The sequence below is a fragment of the Anolis carolinensis genome, chromosome 1, assembly GCF_035594765.1.
Source record: "Anolis carolinensis isolate JA03-04 chromosome 1, rAnoCar3.1.pri, whole genome shotgun sequence".
Classification (NCBI taxonomy): Eukaryota; Metazoa; Chordata; class Lepidosauria; order Squamata; family Dactyloidae; genus Anolis; species Anolis carolinensis.
The window spans coordinates 174,933,740-174,953,763 of NC_085841.1; the positions used below are offsets into that span (position 1 = coordinate 174,933,740).

A 20,024-nucleotide genomic window follows, 5' to 3' on the forward strand; every position below is an offset into this window, starting at 1 on the left:
AGTAAATAAACAGGGGAATTCCACACAGGAAACAATCGGGGCCAGCTAACACCTCCCAACAAAGTATTCCCATCATCAAAGTCTGGCAAATCCTCTGTTTTCTCAGGGCCACAGACAGTAGAAGCACATAAAATATCGCAAACAACACCACTCTGAAAACAAGGGAATTCCAGACAGGAAACAATCAGGGCCAGCTAACACCTCCCAACAAAAAATTCACTCAGGGAGGAAACAGCCAGGCTTTAAAGCTGCAAGGCTATTACATCCTAATCATTTTTCCCAATTGCAGTATTCATACTTGCCTCCAACAAACAAAAAAACCCAATCAGAAATATTGTATATTCACAACCTTTAGGAAATAATATCCCCTGATGGCGCAGCGTGTTAAAGCGCTGAACTTCTGGACCGAAAGGCCACAGGTTTGAATTGGGGGAGCGGAGAGAGCCCCCACTGTTAGCCCCAGCTTCTGCCAACCCAGAAGTTCGAAAACATGCAAATGTGAGTGCATCAATAGGTACTGCTCCGGCGGGAAGGTAACGCCGCTCCATGTAGTCACCCCACATGACCTTGGAGGAGTCTACGGACAACGCCGGCTCTTCGGCTTAGAAATGGAGATGAGCACCAACCTCCAGAGTCATTGGACTTAATGTCTGGGGAAAACCTTTACCCTTGACCTTAACTACCACCAATTCCTCAATACTTTATTTCCCATACCACCATATTCGCCACAGCAACGCGTGGCCGGGCACAGCTAGTAACTTTCTAATAGTACAGACCATGTTCAATCAGGTCTTGACAACAAGAAATGGTAGGGTTTTCTAGCCAGCTGTACAATTTGATCATTAGTGCGCAAATGAAACTAATTGGCTTCAGATAACAACATATATTGTGATGAAAGTATGTTATGACTAAGACCCTTTCCACACAGCTGAATAAAATCTCACATTTTCTGCTTTGAACTGGAATATATGGCAGTGTGGACTCAGATAACCCAGTTCAAAGCAGATATTGTGAGATTTTCTGCCTTAATATTCTGGGTTGTATGGCTGTGTGGAAGGGCCCTAAGTGGTATGTTTAGATACTGATGTGGGCAATTTATTGATAGAGAATATGGGAAGTATTTATATTTTACTAAATCGGATTTTACTTCTTTTCTAAACAAAACTACTCTTATTTTGCAGATCCACCAAACAATAGCTAATAGTTAAAAGTAGTCAGATCTTTGATGCAGAGGTTATTGAGCTGTGAAAATGAACCCAAATACTCCTTTCAGTGGACAGCAACCTGGAGGTTTCCAAGTTCCATCTGGGCCTGCAACTGGAATATTTCCTGCCCAGCCATCATTCCAATTTGGTCAACCACCTATTTTTGGGCAAAACACTGGTAGTGGAGCATTGCTAAAGAATCCTGGATTTACTCACCTAACTGATTTTACAGTAACGGCGGGAGCTCGTAGTTCTTTGAGTTTGGGGCAGACTCCTGGATTTGCACAGTCTTATACTGCTGCACCGACAACGTCCTTTGTGACTTCTGCCCCAACTTACTCTTCTGTTCCTAGCAAGCAAGCATTCAGTTTTAAACCACCTACAGCTCTTGGGCCTTCTCACTGTCCTCCTAACTTTGGAGCTACATCTACAGACACTTCAGGCAGTGGTTTTGTGGGCCCAGATTTCAGCTTCAAAACTCCTGAGAATGCAGTATTCAAACCTATCTTTGGAACTGGTTCAGGGCAAGAAAAATTGGCAAACACAGGAAACCAGCCTTCATTCACATTTTCCTCTCCAGGTACTAGTGGATCTGGAAGACTAGCTCCCTTTGCCATGTCTCAAGCAAGCAGCAGCACAGCCAGTACAAGCTTCAGTTTTTCAAAACCATTAAGCAGCAATACTTCAGCATCTTCATTCAGTGTTGCTTTACCAAGCAAGACCACAGAGGATGACAAAAAAAGACCTACAGTATTCTTTGCAAGTCCTAGTAGTAGTTTTACCTCCTTTTCCAACTCATCTACCGGGTCTCTACTTGACCCTTTCCAAATGAATAAAACAGCCAAGTTGCAGCATGAAGAAATTGTTGCACCAGTTGAGCCACATTCTCTCTTTGGAAAGGGAACAAAGCGGAAAGAAGAGCAAGAACCTTTTCCAAGACGGCATGAATATGATGGTGTGGATGAGCCAGAACTTCTATCAAAAAGTGACCATTCTCCCAATAAGCGACCTGTCAGGCTAAATCGGCCTATCCGAGGTCTGTTTGACAGAACATTGCTAGATGTATTGAAAAGCAATAAGAAAGAGTCCAAAATGGAGAATGCTTCTGCAGAATCTGGAGAAATGGAACAAGCAGGTGCAGCTGCGGAAAGCCAGACTGGTGTTGCCATGGCTAGACCAATAGTAGCAACACCGAGAAAGGAAGACAGTAAGGCCAAATTCAAGGAGGGTAAGTATCAGAGCTTGAAGCATTTTGGTAAAATGAAAAATGAAAATATTGCAATCAGTTTTAATGGTACATTTCAGTATATATAGTAAATTTATATTAAATTTTACTTCTAAAACATGCTTGCATTTCATTTGAATTTGACTTTTTAACAAGCTATAATTCTTTCAGGTGCTGCTAGCCCAAATCCTTTGCGTAGAAATCGGAACAGCGGAAGCACAGAGAGCCTTGGAGGATTGCCTCCAAATGAACTGATAACCTTCCAGTGCAAAAATATTCCTGACTTTCTAAATGACAGAACATTTCTTGAGAAACACTTCAAGAAGTTTAATATCAAAGTCCAACGTGTCCGTACCAATCGAAAGAAAAAGCTGGCTATTGTATACTGCTTGGATCATGTGAGTTTTAAAATATTAATGGAAGAATAACAGTGTAAACATTTGCTCATGCAGTCTGCGCTATGTTGGTATTTATTTGATATTCTTATCAATATCCTTTGTTTCTTGAAATGGCTAGATTTAAACCTGTAAAACTGAAAATGGTGTTATTTGGGCAGTTTTGGCTGTTCTAGCTTAAAGTTAGACATTCCCTGTTTGAAATCATTGGGGCCTCATTGCTCATAACTTTGCCCCATCTAGTTCAAATCTATCTTCAGACTGCAGCAGCTAGACAACAAACTCCCACAAAAGTGGATGAAAGAACCTCCTTAATGCGCACCAGTTCTCTGTAGTTTGTGTAATCACTATCTGGGCCACAAATTGCTGCCAGGATTTTCTATTTAACCATCTGAACAGTGAAACCAATTTCTTCAATACTGGTTTGAAAATGAATTAAGTGATCAGTGTAGATGTGCTCTATGTGTTCCAGTTCTCAGCCTAAATTCAGTTTTTGAATAATATTTCAAAATGTATGTCAATTCATTGATTCAGTGAGTCTCCTCTATTTTGGACTGACAGTTGGTTTAGGCTCTGGTAGCCACTTTTGCAGAAATGACTAGCAAAAATGTTTTTAAGAAGTGGCAGTATTTAGTTAATGGCTATTGATTATTCTCTTTTCATATGTTATAAATAGTCTACCTTTTTTAGTAGAAAAGTTGAGTAGAAACTAAACATTTTTTCAACAGATTGTGGCAGGGAAACAATAACAATAACAAAAACTACAGCTGTGTGGTAAAAAAGTAATTAGTACTGAAAATGGGCATCTCAGTTTTCTGGGTCATTGATTTGGCAGTAGGTATCAGTAAATTCATTCCAATATTATTTTCATCATCATTGTAGCTTCTTTTTAAACCCATTTTCCCTAGTCATTAATCCAAATGATGTCAGGTCAGTGTGGGGCTGCAGTGTTTCTTCCTAGGAATTCTTCACATTTCAACCAGTGGAACAATAATGGCAAGCCTGGTGTTTGTGTGTTTTTTTGCCCATTGCTTAGTATCCTGTGTATAATATTTTATATACAGTTCTGATCCTAACTGACACTTCCATGACGTTTTTCCCAAGACATCTGCTGTTTTAGCCAGAAAGAAGGCAAAAGACCTACACGAAGAAATAGTGACATTTTGGCATAAGAAAAAACCAAGTAAGTTGTTATCTTTTCTTTTTCTTTTTCTTTTTTAAAAAACACTTTGCAATATGATTGCTAGGTATGAGTTTCTTTAATGTTTCTGAAGAACTAATTTGTTGCCAGATCTTCAGAGAAAATGCATTGACTGCATATGACAATGTATTTTGAATAAGCTAGGTTTCCTTTGCATTGGCACAAATGAGTATGTACACACACATATACATCTTTTTTCTCCACTATAGCCATTTTGTTTTAACCAAAGCTTGATATATTAACTAAACTCAATGAGTGAAATGTAAACAAATCAGCTTCAAATTGGTTTATATGGCTAGCTTTTGGGAAGTATTCATCGTTCCTTGTTTCTGTGATGCCATTTAATTACTGTGGCAAAGCACATCTGGCATAAGCAGTAGGCTTGTATATATCCACATATGCTTTCACTCTCCCGCCCCCCAATGCACCCCATATTTCAATGTGCATACATAATTTTCATGTTGCATAACCTGTTGGATAGGTGTAATCTTGTTAGAGATCATAACTTATTGGAAGGACATGACCTTGTGATTAATCTATTGTTTAATCACTAGTCACATAACCAAATGGAAGAGGAAGACCTGTTAGGATCATAAACTATTGGATTATGACCAATTTGGGAAATTATAATCTTTTAAGAAAAGAAATGGTATCCACATGTATGATTTTTATGCATTTTGCCGATTTTCAGAAGTGTTGTTTAGTGTTAAAAATATCTACTCTTCATAAATATATTTTTTCTATTTAATGCTCTCAGGAGACAAAAATTCAAGTAGTCTTTAAAATAACATGCTTGTTTTACTCACAACTTCATGCATTTAAAAATAAAGGTACATTTCTTGTTTAAACTTTAAAACATTTCAATTTGTGTCTTTAACGTTCAGTTTTTATCAGTCCCTTCAACACTATACAGCTCTGTACAACTCATAACTGTCTACTTTCAACTGTCATCTTCAACAGTCATCCCTCAACTGTCATCTTTTTAAACTGTTTTCTAAGCAGTCACTGATCTGGTCACATAGTCTGGTCCCGTCCCCCCCAACTGCTTCAAGAACATAGAGTTAGGAAAAACTCCATACTAAAGAACACACATACACTTCAGTAATAAAACAACATATTATAGACAGACAAATCATTAAACAGAGGAAGCTTGAGAAGGTTGCCTATTTCCAGCATTTCAAGATACTTCTGCCTCCCATCCCTCTCAAGAGCTGGGGGAGAGAGTGTTTCCCTTGCAGCCTAGCTAATGATGAAAAGTGTTTGAGGTTGGCCAGCTTTGAGAAGATTACAGAGGAAGCAGGCATGTGTTTGCAACTTGTGTTTTCCTGAATCAAGGTAATTTACAGGCAATTCCTGAGTTACAGAAATATTACTCTCTAGTTATAAATGGGGGTAAGATAAAAGGAAGTGAGAGGAAATCTATTCCTAGGAAAGAAAATTCACTCCTGGAGGAGTTGTCATGGGAAAAGGGTTTTTCCACTGAAGCTTTATCACCAAGCCTTCTTTCCAAGACAAATTCAATTGTCACAAAGAGAGAGAGGTGAAATCTTTTGAACAGAGGCACAGACAGCAAAACACGGCACAAGGGTGTTAACCTTTCACTATCCTGTCCAAACCTTCATAGATAGATATGACTGGAGTTACACCTTAACTGTTCTGACTTACTACAAATTCAACTTACGAATAAACCTATAGAATATACCTCTTCTGTAACTTGGGGACTGCCTGTATATTGACAATTCATACATTTATAGAAAAAGATAGTAGCTGTAATATAGTAAAAGGCAAGTTCTGTGGCATGTTTTTGATGTCATTCAATTTAAACAGGTCCAAATAAGAAAGATTATCCCTCTACAGAAGAGACAGCAGGTGAAAGCAGTGGGAGACAAAGCAGTGACCAGATGAGTCATCAGCTTTCTATCCGTGGCAAAGCCTTGCTCCGTTCCGCTGGTAGTGGAAACCTATCAACTAAGAGGTCTGTGACAGAATGAGTTTTTAAAAAGAATGTGATGGAATGCATCTAGAATGAATGGTACTCTTGTTTATAGAAGTTCCAAATCAGAAAATCTGATAACTGTTACCTGCCTGCAATTTGCCTATAACTATTTCTCTGCTGTAAAGGTCACTTTAAGCATGTTGCAAAATGACTAGTTCTGGATATTTGCCTTTAACACTTTTATGACAATAAGCCCTGGCATTTATGATACAATTTTACACTAAAACATACAGCATTTTAAACAGAACCACTTGACCTTTAAAAGGACTGTTCATTTCTTGATTTGGGTATGTCAAAAGGGGAAGCCCTTTGTTTTTCTCTGCTTCAATACAGCAGTCATGTTGTTTCAGGACTAGGGTATTGCTTCCAGCCCCAATACATAATCCAGAGCTGATTTTGTATTGCAAGTGTCCATGAGTCCTAGCACAACACTGGAGCCCCCAGATGGCGTAGTAGACTAAGTGACTTGAAGGTTGGGTTGCTGACCTGAAAGCTGTCAGGTTCGAATCCCACCCGGGGAGAGTGCGGATGAGCTCCCTCTATCAGCTCCAGCTCCATGTGGGGACATGAGAGAAGCCTCCCACAAGCATGGTAAAAAACATCAAAACATCCGGGCGTCCCCTGGGCAACGTCCTTGCAGACGGCCAATTCTCTCACTCCAGAAGCGACTCAAGTTGCTCCTGACATGAAAAAAAAAAAAAGCACAACACTTCACTGACAAGATGTGTGTGTACATGTAGTAGTTATTTCGAACAAGCTGCAGTAATAACTGTGGCATCACAAGCTTACAATAGTTACATTTGAGCTGTAATCCCAAAATAAGACTGGGTTGTAAGTAATAACATTCTTTGGAAATATTGCCCAGAACAAGATAAAAAGGCTAAGATGTTTAGAGCTGGCAGAGTTGGTCTGCCTTTCCTTGCCATCACTGTGCGACTCTGGAAGAAGGGCTTCCATAGCACACCATGTGGTTTCTGTCCAGTATTTTTCAACAATGGAATAATTATGTTATTCTTCTGATCAATTTGTTTGGACATTTATGAATTTTGTCTACATCTATTTTGTTTCTCATGAAAAATTATGAAGACAATTGTTCATTTAAATGGCCTTTAAAACAGGCTAGTTCAGCCCGTTGCCGGTGGATCGCATGCAGCCCAGGATGTCTATGAAGGCAGCACAGCACAAAATCCTAAACTTGCATAAACTATTATGACGATTTTTTAAAATTCTGTGGTTCTCAGGTGCAAACATTTTAAACAACAGAATGGGATGAAATAATCAGAGTATGTTACATTTACAAATATCAGAGTATTATCCATAATTCACAGTATAATTGCAAAGAGTTGAGCCAGAAGACCTGTTTGACCATTGTAATAGGCCCTCTGAATGGGATGGCATATGATTAGGATTATTATGCAAGGCATTTTTTAGTTTATCTTTGCTGGCAGATATGATAATTGTGCATAGACCTTTTGTAAGGGGGGGCATCATTAGTGTTAGTGTGTGTTATGTGTGGCCCAAGACAATTCTTCTTCCTATGTGGCCCAGGGAAGCCAAAGGCTGAACACCTCTCCTCTAAAATATCATTCCTAGACTTTGGAGAATGAAAATACCTCCCTCTCCATGTTTGTTGAAAGGAGTAATTAAAATGAGATAATGTTTAGAATAGTCAATGATTACTATAGTTATTGAATCCATCACACTCACAGCACACATGTGTGGCTTGTATACCAGAACTATGTGCCCTTCCCTTGCTTTCTGTAAGATGTATCTGTGCATAGTGATGCTGAGTATGCCAAGCCATTTCCTATCAACCTGTTCCTCTTCAGTCAAGAAACACCTCTTCTTGTTTACAGTTCTCCAGTTAAGAAATCTGTCCTTAAAAAGGCACTGCAATTTGATTCTATACCTGAAGGACACAGCTTCGAGAATGTGGAAGTATCCCCAGCGTCCTTCAGCAGCCTTATTGGCATGGTGGCAGAGACCTCTGAAGATAAATACCGCCTTCTAGACCAGAGAGATAAAATCATGCGGCAAGGTAAGAGTCGTTAATGAACTTGAGGAAAAAAGATGTTTGGGAAAGTGAATGGGACTTATCCCTCCTACCCTGTCTTTCAACACAACTATTGGTGCAGCAAATGATAGCAGACTTCTCATTCTGAATTGGTACATTTTCCTGGATCCTTTTCCCACCCCTGAATCCTAGAATCTCCTGGGAATTTATTCATCATGTTTATTTGACTGAAAAAGGTGCACCATGTTAATTGTGTGCTGTATCAGTATCCAAAGCATTTCCAATAATGAACTGAAATTTTAGGAAAGACATGGCTTGCATCAGTGAGTTTCAACCTGTGTGTCCCCAGGTGTTTTGGCTTACATCCCCAGAAATCCCAGCCAGTTTACCAGCTATTAGGATTTCTGGGAGTTGAAGGCCAAAACATCTGGGGACCCACAAGTTGAGAACCACTGGCTTACATGGAATCCGATACGGTACCCTTGACAAATGCCTATCTGATCTTTGTATAAATACAGTAGAATCTCACTTATCCAACATAAACGGGCTGGCAGAATGTTGGATAAGCGAAAATATTGGATAATAAGGAGGGATTAAGGAAAATCCTATTAAATGTCAAATTATGTTATGATTTTACAAATTAAGCACCAAAAATATGATGTTTTACAACAAATCAACAGAAAAAGCAGTCTAAAGCATGGTAACGTTATGTAGTAATTACTGTATTTATGAATTTAGCACCAAAACATTGCAATATATTGAAAACATTTACTAAAAACATTGGCTACTAAAAAATTGACTACAAATAAAGATAGAATTGCATAAAATGAACTTATAGTAACAACTAGGCTTGCTCAAATAATTCGATTTCCCCGTTACCCGTTATTAATTCGTTATTTTCGTTTGTTTTGAAGCAATATACGGCCTTGATTGTCCACACGTCTGGATATCGTGGTTTCGAATCGCGAGAGGCCGTTTTTTCTTATTTCGTCGTTTTTTTCGTTAGGAAAAAAAAGCTTTTGCAAATCACCCAAACTCCCACCATTCAGGCCCTTTCCTTTTGCCCCTCAGCAAAAGGGGCGTCACGGGCTCAGCCAATGGGAGGGGGCGAGGGGGAAGGAGGCCGAGGAGGAGGAGGAAGACGGAGGGGGGAAATGGCCGCTGCCTCGCCTCAGCTCAGGCCTGGTGTCTCTCTGTGAGGCAGGAAGGCGGCGGATGGAGCCGGGAATGGAGAGACCGAGAGAGACAGAGAGGGGCCCGGCGGTGAGGTTTTGATGTCTGTGCGAAGCTAGGCAAGTGGGGTTTATATATCTGTGGAAGGTCCAGGGTGGGAGAAAGAACTCTTGTCTGTGGGAGGCAAGTGTGAATGTTGCAATTGGTCACCTTGATTAGCATTGAATAGCCTTGCAGCTTCAAAGCCTGGCTGCTTCCTACCTGGGGGAATCCTTTGTTGGGAGGTATTAGCTGGCCCTGATTGTTTCCTGTCTGGAATTCCCATTTTCTGGGTGTTGTTCTTTTACTGTCCTGATTTTAGCTTTTCTGTAGCTAAAAATGCATATAAAATTGATTCTATAGGGAGGATAAATGATTGGATTTCAACTCCTACAGCTTAGCTTTCTCTGCCAATAATGGTACCATATCAAACTAAACCTCCCAAGATTCTGTAGCAGTGAGCCATCTTGGATATTGTAAGGGATTTTTTATTATTATTATTATTATTATTATTATTATTATTATTATTATTATTATTATTATACCTTGCTCCCAGGAAGGTGCCTTCGCTGTGGCTCCCAACTTATCTATCTACCTTTCCACATATTCTCCACATTGTGTGTATGTGTATGTATATTATATATACATGAGCCCCGATGGCGAAGTGTGTTAAAGCACTGAGCTGCTGAACTTGCAGACCGAAAGGTCCCAGGTTCAAATCCCGGGAGCAGAGTGAGTGCCCGCTGTTAGCTCCAGCTTCTGCCAACCTAGCAGCTTGAAAACATGCCAATGTGAGTAGATCAATAGGTACCGCTCTGGCGGGAAGGTAATGGCACTCCATGTAGTCATGCCGGCCACATGACCTTGGAGGTGTCTATGGACAACACTGGCTCTTGGGCTTAGAAATGGAGATGAGCACCAACCCCCAGAGTCAGACATGACTGAACTTAACGTCAAGGGATACCTTTACCTTTACCTATACACACACACACACAAACACACACACACATATGCAGGGACTATATATATATACACAGTATATATCACACACACACCAATTTAACAAAGTTTCAGCCACAAAAACAAAGTTTCTGAAGTAGAACAATGACTTTCACAGTAAAGACAACCCAATTTAACAGGAAATAAGACTTTCAAATCAGGAACAGATTTCTGCAATTATTAAAAAATGGTTTATTATAAAAGCTATGAAAATTCGCCAAAAATCAGAGGATAAGGGAAACGTTCCAAATTTTGGTGAGCTATCAGTGTTAAATGTGTTCTACCACTGTACCAAGTTTGAAGAAGATCACTCAAAAAATGAGGGTGGGAGAGTCCGGTAAAGTCCTCTCCCTCTGTGCTGTTTTTGGGAATTGCGCATGCGCGTCCGCCATTAACGAATTAATTTAGAAAATAACGAATTTTCGTTAATTTCGAAATTTTTTGGGGGCAAAATTCGGAAATACCTTCAAAAACGAAACGCTGCCCCCCTCTACTTTTGCAACGAGTTTAGAATCAAATTTTTCGTGGATCGATCAAGCCTAGTAACAACACTGTTGGAAATTAAATCCATAAAGAGTTCAGCCCTTGCTGCCTAGAGAAACAGCTGTGGATCGGGGCGGGAGGCAAACTGCGTTGGATAATCCAGAATGTTGGATAAGCGAATGTTGGATAAGTGAGACTCTACTGTACTACTGTTCAGGATAATCTTCTGTTTTGCTATGGAACTACTTTTACTGTTTCTTTCATCTGAAACCTGCCTCTTGCAAGCCTTCTCCTTTCCCCTTTTCCAACTCTTGCTTATCTGCAATCGCTCACTTTAATTTAATTTTCTTCAGACCAAAACATACACAATTCTTTTAACTTCCCTCAGAGGGCTTGGTTTACAACTCTCTGAATGGTGCTGAGTTAGTAAGAATCCTCCTTAAAATATAACATATTTTAAATGTGTCCTGAGTAACACAATATAGATGCAACTTTTTCTTTCCTAATATAGGTATTTTACTGCTGTTACTGTACCAGTAGATTGCATTAAGTTTTTTTAGCTGGCGCATTATATCATTTGGATTGTATTTGCTTTCGGAGCCTCTAAAATACCTAAATAGTTTTAATGTGCTGCTTTTAAGCCAACTCTTCTCTATCATACACTTGTGCTTTATCTCGTACATGCAACCAAAACTCTGGTGATCACTTCTGAATTTCATCTACTGTTGTGATACAGTATGCAATTTCCCTTGGTTCCTTTCAAATGTTGGCCTTGTCTTCCCTGGTGCTGGTTATCCTTCCTAACCTTCTGTTATCTTAATAGTTCTGTACCTTCAGCCCAGTCACTTCAGAAATATTGAATAGCACAAGGTCTGGGACTTGCAGCATTGCATTTGAGACCTTCCTCCATGGAGATGCTGAGCCTTTATCAGCAATCACTGAATACAGGCTGTCATTTTGGTGTGAATCTGTATAGCAATATTAGCAATCAAATGCTCACGTTTTCCCAAACTTTTCCCTCCCCCATTTAATCCTTTATTTCTCTCTCTCTCTTTTTTTTTTGTAGCCCGAGTAAAACAAATAGATCTTGGGAAAGCTAAAACCTTTGTTGGCACATGTCCAGACATGTGTCCAGAGAAAGAGCGTTATATGAGAGAAACAAGGAACCAGCTTAGTTTCTTTGAAGTGATTCCAGGAACTGACAAGGTACTTGTGAACAAGCATTTTCTCTGCCTGTAACCCACTAACAGAATCATGTTTTCAGAGCAGTGTTATGACTTATTTGTGTTTAGATCCAATTTGTTCTTGAAGTTAGAGTGTTAGGCAATTATTTGGAACATCTGGCTTGAGTCATCATGGTGGGAAGGTGTAAAATGGAGTTAAGGGCCGACACTTTTGACAGGACATGGAAGGATAGCCAGAGGGGCACCAGAAGAAGTGGGACATTTTGGTTGAGCTATTTAAATAGCAGTGACAAACTCCTGAATAATCCAATCACAAATGTTTGGGTTTTGAGGGAGCAACTGTAGTGTGCTTGCACATAATGACCTACCCTAGTTACAGCAAGGAAAGTGTGTTTCAGACCCTTGTTTTAGACTGTAATTTGTTAGCCACAAATAAACCTGATGATTGAGTGTCTGAAATAAACCACAGCTAAGTCAAATAATTGAATATTGCATCTGAACACGTGTGTGAATATATTAGATTTTTCACTGAAGACTGAGAGGCCCAAATACCTTATTCACTGATTTGCTTTGCAGGAAACATAGCTGAGGGTGGCAGGAATAGTTGTATTGAAGAGTTTGCTCACTTCATATTTCAGGTTGATCATGCCGCAGCAGTAAAGGAATACAGCAGGTCCTCAGCAGACCAGGAGGAGCCTTTGCCACATGAACTGAGACCTTCTGAGGTGTTGAGTATGACCATGGATTACTTAGTAACTCAAATCATGGACAAAGGAGAAGGAAACTTTCGGGAGTGGTATGATTTTGTGTGGAACAGAACCCGTGGCATAAGAAAGGTAACTTTAGGAGCAAAATCTTTCCTATGATACAGTAGAAAAAAGTAATTATTAATACGTTTTATCCAAAGGTGATAATAACTGGGAAAAACATCCCTTCCACTAAGGATGGGATTACATTATAGCAGTGGTTCTCAGCCTGTGTGTCCCCAGATATTTTGGCCTTCAACTCCCAGAAATTCTAACAACTGGTAAACTGGCTAGGATTTCTGGGAGTTGTGGGCCTAAATACCTGGGGACCCACAGCTTGAGAACCACTGCATTATAGCAATACGTTTTAGGAGCACTTGTTTTTGTTTTGTTTTTTTACCTCTCATCAATAAATTCTAGATACATATCTTTGTTTTCCTTGGGTACTAATGTTCTTTATGTGTCAAGTATGGATCGTTTTTATCTTCACTCTTTAACTATTTTAATTCAGTAAGTGCCTAGGGCTGCACCTACACTATAGAGCAGTGGTTCTCAACCTGGGATCCCCAGATATTTTTCAGTTTCCAGAAATCTTAACAGCTGGTACACTGGCTGGGATTTCTGGGAGTTGTAGGCCAAAAACATCTGGGGACTCCAGGTTGAGAACCACTGCTATAGAGGTAATACAGTTCGACATCACTTTAACTGCCATGGCTTAATACTATGGAATCGTGAGAGTAGCAGGTTTACAAGGTCTTTATCTGGGTTTGCCAAAAAGTGCAAGTACTTCAGCAAAATTACAGCTTTCTTGTCCACAAAGCCAAGGCAATTAAAGTATATATGCACTCTGTGACAAGTCATTGTTGCTGCATTTAACAGTATCTTCTCTTTGAGATTTGTAGAATGAGAGAAATATATAAAAGAAGCCATTTAAAGCATGTACATAGAGTCAGAGGAGACTTTGTTATTTACATTTTTGTACTTCTATGTTTGTTCAGGATATAACCCAGCAACATCTCTGCTGTCCCCTGACGGTTTCCTTGATTGAGAAATGTACCCGTTTTCATATCCACTGTTCTCATCACTTATGTGAAGAGCCTATGTCATCTTTTGATGCAAAGATCAACAATGAAAACATGACTAAATGTCTTCAAAGCCTGAAGGAAATGTACCAGGACCTTGCCAATAAGGGCATTTACTGCAAGAGTGAAGCAGAATTCAGAGGATATAACGTCCTCCTGAACCTCAACAAGGGGGATATTCTAAGGTGAATCTTTAAATAGTTAAAACGTTGAGCAGTTCCCCTCTGTTGCCAGCAATTACAAGATTTGAACAAGAATTCTAAATTACAGTATTTGCTTCTTGCATAACAGATTGTCATTCACTGATACTGCCATTGAATCAGAATTAAAAGAGGAAAAAAATCCACCTAGCCTAATCCCTTGTCTAAAATTGATCCCATTTCAACATCCGCATGCATAATCTTTCTAATCCTTTTTCTTTGGAATCAAAAGCATATTTGTGTTTCTTATAAATGCACTCAGGGAATTAAATTGACTAATTTGTGATTGTCCAGTTCCTCCTGTTCTTGGGTGAATTAAACTAGTGAATATTTTTTAAAAAAATTGCTTCATTCAGATAGGAATGGGGTCCTAGAATTTAAATGGATGACTGAATTAAAGTCTGTTCATGTGGATTTACTGCTTTATTTTGTGTATATGTATTGCACAATATGGTTTAAATCAGCAGTGTATAAATCAGTTAATTTGTTCCTTGTTTTGTCTCAACAGAGAAGTGCAACAGTTTCGACCTGATGTCCGCAACTCTGCTGAAGTTAGATTTGCGGTTCAAGCCTTTGCTGCATTAAATAGCAATAATTTTGTCAGGTTTTTCAAACTTGTGCAGAAAGCCTCTTATCTGAATGCTTGCTTGTTGCATTGCTATTTCAGTCAGGTAAGAAATAACACTTATGAATTGCTTCTAAGGAGGAAAAATTAAGAATTTATTTTTTCTTAATTGCTTAAGGTATTTTAGGGATATTTTGGCATTCACTTCCTTCCAAAAATCAGATTCTTGTGAAGAGGAGCAGTGGGCCATGCTTCCCTTTCATGTGTTTGCTTTGCTGACTTCCATCCATTGGAAGTCAAAAGCAGGAAAAGGGTGGGGGTACTTAGTTTGGAAAACCCAAGCATTTGGCACAACTGAGATAAAATACTCAGTTGATAGTATCCACTCTAACTACATAGAATTATTAATGGAATCTCTAAACTATGTTGGGGGAAGTATGGAGAAAGAGGAGATTGGACCCACATGTGGCTAATGTGCCCAAAAGTACAGAGATTCTGGGATGAAGTTCTATCATGATGAATGGCATAAGCACTTTGCATTGTTTTAAACTTTGTATATTGTATTTTATGACTATTTTATGACTGTTTTAATCGTTTTAGTTTATTGTATAACGGCATCAATTGCCATTTGTAAGCCGCCCTGAGTCCCCTTGAGTGAGAAGGGCGGGGTATAAATAATTGAAATAAATAAAATAAATAAATATCATGGATAAGCCAAATAGTGGGGGAAATTGTCCATTTCAGGGTGCTCTACTAATAACTTTTGTATACCAAAGTGAGAATAAGGATTCAGTAGATAAAAATCTTACACTGCTTATGTTATGTTCCACAAGAATTGGGCTAGCCAGAAGCTGGAAAAAACTATATAATTTGTCAATAATAATTAAACTGGATATGGGTGATATCCCTATTGGAAAAGTTAACCTATAAATTAAGATTAGCAAAAGGGGAAATGAAAGAAGAGCTATGAAACTTCACAGTAATTAAGGATGGAAGATATATTGAATCAGTGTTCACTACCCTTCTCAGTGACACCCACCAACTTCTCCATCCCTATGCAATATTTCTGTTGCAGTAGTTCCATTGTATTCCAGATAAGGGTTCTCATTCTGTAATTCATAAACAATGGAAAATAAGACAATTTGAGCATGTCTTTATTAATTGAATAAAATAGGCATCCCCTTCCGTCTCCTCACTTTGACTATGAGCTTCCTAAACTCTGCAATCCCTTCTGGATTATTCCCTAATTTTCTGGAAGAGATTTTGTGGGCTTGTTCGTCGGAGGTGAGGCAGTTTTGCCAGTAAAGTCTGATTCTAGTTGTTCCTGATGCTCGGAGCCTAACGGTTTTCTGGGAAAAAAAAGTTAAGCAACATAATTAATAGGAACTCTTCAAATGTTTTTTCAGATTCGCAGAGATGCTCTAAAGTCTCTCAATGTGGCTTATACTGTAAGCACACAGAGAGCTACTATTTTCCCACTGGATAATGTGGTCCGCATGTTACTGTTCAGGCACTTAGAAGATGCAATTGATTTCATAAGTTATTATGGCTTGAGTGTGTCTGATGGGTAAGTGTTGGATGTTGCCCTTCCCAGAGACTAGAAAAACAAATTTGCCAGTTTTTGATGTTTTTATTTATTCATAACAAATTATAGAAATCACAAGCAACTAACTGTAACACAGAACATACAATAAATCTGTTAAACAATTAATCATATATTTTTATACCTGTAATCTCTATGTGCACCCACCACCCATGGAACATTTATTCATCCTTACCGGTAATATGAATAATTCTTATATTGACCTCTTCTGCAAAATGCTAATATAGAATAATAGAATCATAGTACACCCCCCCTGCCAAGTAGCAGGAAAATCACATTTAAAGCATCCCTGACAGATGGCCATCCAGCCCCTATTTATAAGCCTCCAAAGAAAAGGAGCCTCCACCACACTCTGGGCCAGAGAGTTCCACTGTTGAACAGCTCTCTCAGTGAGAAACTTCTTCCTAATGTTCAGATAGAATCTCCTTTCCTGTAGTTTGAAGCTACTGTTTCACGTCCTAGTCTCCAGGGCTGCAGAAAACAAGCCTACTCCCACCTCCCTATTGTCATTAAGTATGGCCCTCTGATTACATATTTATACATGGCTATCATGTCTCCTCTCAGCTTTCTCTTCTGCAGGCTAAACATGCCCAGATCTTTAAGCAGCTCCTCAATGTGTATTGATTTGGTTCAATGTATATTGAAGCAATATAATCAGTGTATATTGATTTGGTTTTATTTCTTTTTCTTTGACTAATATATGTTCTAAGAATTTGCCCCATATTGCCTCAAAATAATTTCTTTTCATTAATCCCTTTTTGCATTTTATTTCACAAGTCAGTGTATCATTTTTTGCAGTGTTGTATACCTTTTTGTACCAATCATTTTGTATCATTAAATTCCCCAGGCAGTCAGCAATTTAAGTAAACTCAATCCAAGTTTTTTTTAAAAAAAAATCTAGGCTTTTCCCATTTGCTAAATAGTAATTTAACTGAAGGTAGTGTCTAGACCAGAGTTTTCCAAAACTTCATTGTCCTTTGCAAAACTGAGGTTAATCAACCCCTTATCAGAGACAGTTTATACATAAATTGTAATATCTCAAATAACATTATTTGTCATTAAAATCTTCCATTTATATATAAAATATATTTACTGTATATGGTTTATTGCTTACTTCAGATAGACTCAGAGATTTCTAGTTACGTTCATGTGGCACACCTAAGCACTGCAGCCAGGACATTAATGTGACGTGACACATAGTTTAGAAAGCTCTGATTTAGATAATGGAGGTAGTAATGACTGACTTCTGGAATGCTCAATGATTTGCTTTGATATATACTAATAGAAACCTCAGTTATGATACTACTCTTCATCTAACATCAAGGTTCGCAGACCCCCTTCTCCTTCCCAAAATATTTAGAAACCACCCACCAAGCAGCACAAGCAACCAAATGTGGACTGAACATATTTACTGACCACAGTAATATATTGACTGGTTCAAGGGAAGAATGAAAAACAGAAGAGAAGAGAATGTAATAGTAGATCTAGAATCCTGAGCAGAAAACTCCTTACATTTTGTTGTGTCTGATGATAAATTGAGTTGTGGTTTTGTTTCAGTCCTTGATAAATGGAATTCACTGTTATCATTTGTATTCATAGCAATCTGATACTCTTGGCTATGTTACTAGCTTTGAAAGCCTATTCAGAGGCTGTAGCTAGTGCAAAGACCAGGTACTATCTATGCTCATTTGGGGGCACAAGTCATAGTTATGCTATTACGGTTTGTTTTCACTTGCTATATATAGTAGTTTTCCAGACTTAGGCAAACCAACCTTTTCTGACCTTAAATTGTAAAACTTGTCTGTATATGCAGAAAGTTTTCATTTTCATTGCTCCATTAGTAGAGAAGTACACTGATTTAACATTAAGCAAATATTAGGAATACATTACTAGATTTCATTATTTACAATACAGTACTTAGTGGCAAGGTGTTGCTGACCGAGATCCATTAAACTTGTAGCATGACATAAATATATGCCAGCATAATTACACTGGATCCACATGTTACACAGTGGCTTATATTTCACAAAGATCTATGAGCTGTGCATCTACCAATTTAAAGATGATGGAGGGTGTTATGTAATTGTGGAGCATTTATCTGTAGTAGGCATCACATTTATACAACCTGAGAAAGTACAACTCCTTGCCCCAATAGAATTCAGGTTATGTTTTATAATGCTCACTTAATGTTAAATTGGTGTGCATCTTAACTTGGTTTGCTTTTTAGCTCCCTAAAACAGCTTCCAAATAGAGAAAATGAGATAATCACTTTAAAACGTTGTTGTTGCCCATTGTAGTCGCATGTGCTAGACCCATATCCATAAACACCTGTGGTACATTTTATTTAAAGTCAAGGTTTATTTTGTTTCTTGTTTTTACAGTTTTGTCGAGTTGAATCGGTCTGCATTTTTGGAACCAGAAAGCTTGCCTAAGCCAAAGAAATCTCTGTTTGTGGGGCAGAAGCTGACTGTGTCGATTGGGGAAATAGTCAGTGGAGGGCCTCTACAACCCATCATTCGCCATGTCCCTGTGTGTAGCTTTAACACACAGAACAGATACACAGGGGAGAATGCTGGAGTTGATCCAACCACCAGTAATCAGAAGGTCAATGTGGATGTTACAGGTGAGCCAGAACCTGAATCTAAAAATGCAGTGGGTGGTGTATGGGCCTGTGGCTATAGAACAAAGAAAAATCCACTCAGGTATGCCGATCTATCTTCCATGTATGCATGTAGTAGTTATAATCTTAAAATAGTGTTTTCCACGGGATGTTTGAACTTTCAGACACCGGCAATTACCTGTCTTGTAATATTCCTTACAATGATTCTTTAAGATAGATGTTAATCTCTGTTACAGGTGTGGTACTGAGGCTGTGACAGTGTCTTGCCTCGGGCCACCAAGGGAGTTCTTAGCCAGGATACAACCAACTAATGCCTCACTCACTTTGCAACAATACAGAATTAATCCAATCATCTGAATCCCTGTTGATTGATTTATATTCTGCCTTACTTCCAGAACTGGGACCCAGTTGTTTACAACATGATTTTATAAAAAGCAATAAACTACAATTTTAAGTCACAATTAACCAAGTCATAATAAGAGGGTCATTCCAAAAGTAATGCACACATTTTTAATCCAAATTTTATTTTACTACTTATACAGTACATTGAAATGTGCTTTAGGAACAAAATATCACTTTTCCATTTAATCTCTATCCCTTTCAACAGCCTTAGGCCATCTTGGAACTAGGGACTGTAGGTTTGCACAGTAAAACTCTGGATCGACTCATCTGATCTGTTTAGCAGCTGTCCCAAGGGAGTCATCATCTTCAAATCTTCTTCTGTGCAGAATATAAATCTAACAGATGCAGGCAGGCTTGAAATTTCTTAAGAATTTCCACATATGCTTCTGAATGACTCCTTCTGAATCCCAGAAGACAGGGTTTTTTTTTATCTCCTGTCATGATTCTTGAATGAAATTCGTTTCCATCATTCTCATTCCAGGCCAAGAGTTTGCTACCTATGGGTTTTTGGGTTTCCTTGTCTGCATCTGTGAACTTCCTCAAGACCCACCTTGAACAGACCTTCTTCAGTTGCAACTGTTTTAGTTTTCTAAACACACTTTTCTTCCCCAATGCCCAAGTTGGAGTGACATTTCTTTAACCGTTACACATCTATCAGCCTTAGACATGTAACTGTTAAATAGCTCCACATTGTCAGTTGTTTGTGTGGTATATGGTCTGCCACTTCGGGAAGCATCCTGATTATTATTATTATTATTATTAACTTTATTTATACCCTGCGTTTTTCCCTGTGGTGACTCAAGGCATGTAACAATCCCACACTTAGTCAAGTTTAAAAAGTACAATAGGTAAAGGTAAAGGGTTCCCTTGACGTTAAGTCCAGTCATATCCG

At 38.7% G+C, this 20,024-nt stretch overlaps 1 protein-coding gene across 2 annotated transcripts in view; it reads left to right on the plus strand.

The window, feature by feature from the left end:
* The window catches only part of mcm3ap (minichromosome maintenance complex component 3 associated protein), a 47,242-nt gene that overhangs the window by 3,001 nt on the left and 24,217 nt on the right, over positions 1–20,024 (plus strand). For both annotated transcript variants that reach the window (XM_008114478.3, XM_008114489.3), the window contains exons 2-12: positions 1,182–2,433; positions 2,602–2,828; positions 3,930–4,008; positions 5,854–6,001; positions 7,879–8,060; positions 11,797–11,936; positions 12,553–12,750; positions 13,659–13,927; positions 14,451–14,613; positions 15,914–16,074; positions 18,492–18,733. In XM_008114478.3, the coding sequence (XP_008112685.2) occupies positions 1,251–2,433; positions 2,602–2,828; positions 3,930–4,008; positions 5,854–6,001; positions 7,879–8,060; positions 11,797–11,936; positions 12,553–12,750; positions 13,659–13,927; positions 14,451–14,613; positions 15,914–16,074; positions 18,492–18,733 (2,992 nt within the window). In that variant the 5' untranslated portion in view covers positions 1,182–1,250. The remainder of the gene's footprint in view (positions 1–1,181; positions 2,434–2,601; positions 2,829–3,929; positions 4,009–5,853; positions 6,002–7,878; positions 8,061–11,796; positions 11,937–12,552; positions 12,751–13,658; positions 13,928–14,450; positions 14,614–15,913; positions 16,075–18,491; positions 18,734–20,024) is intronic.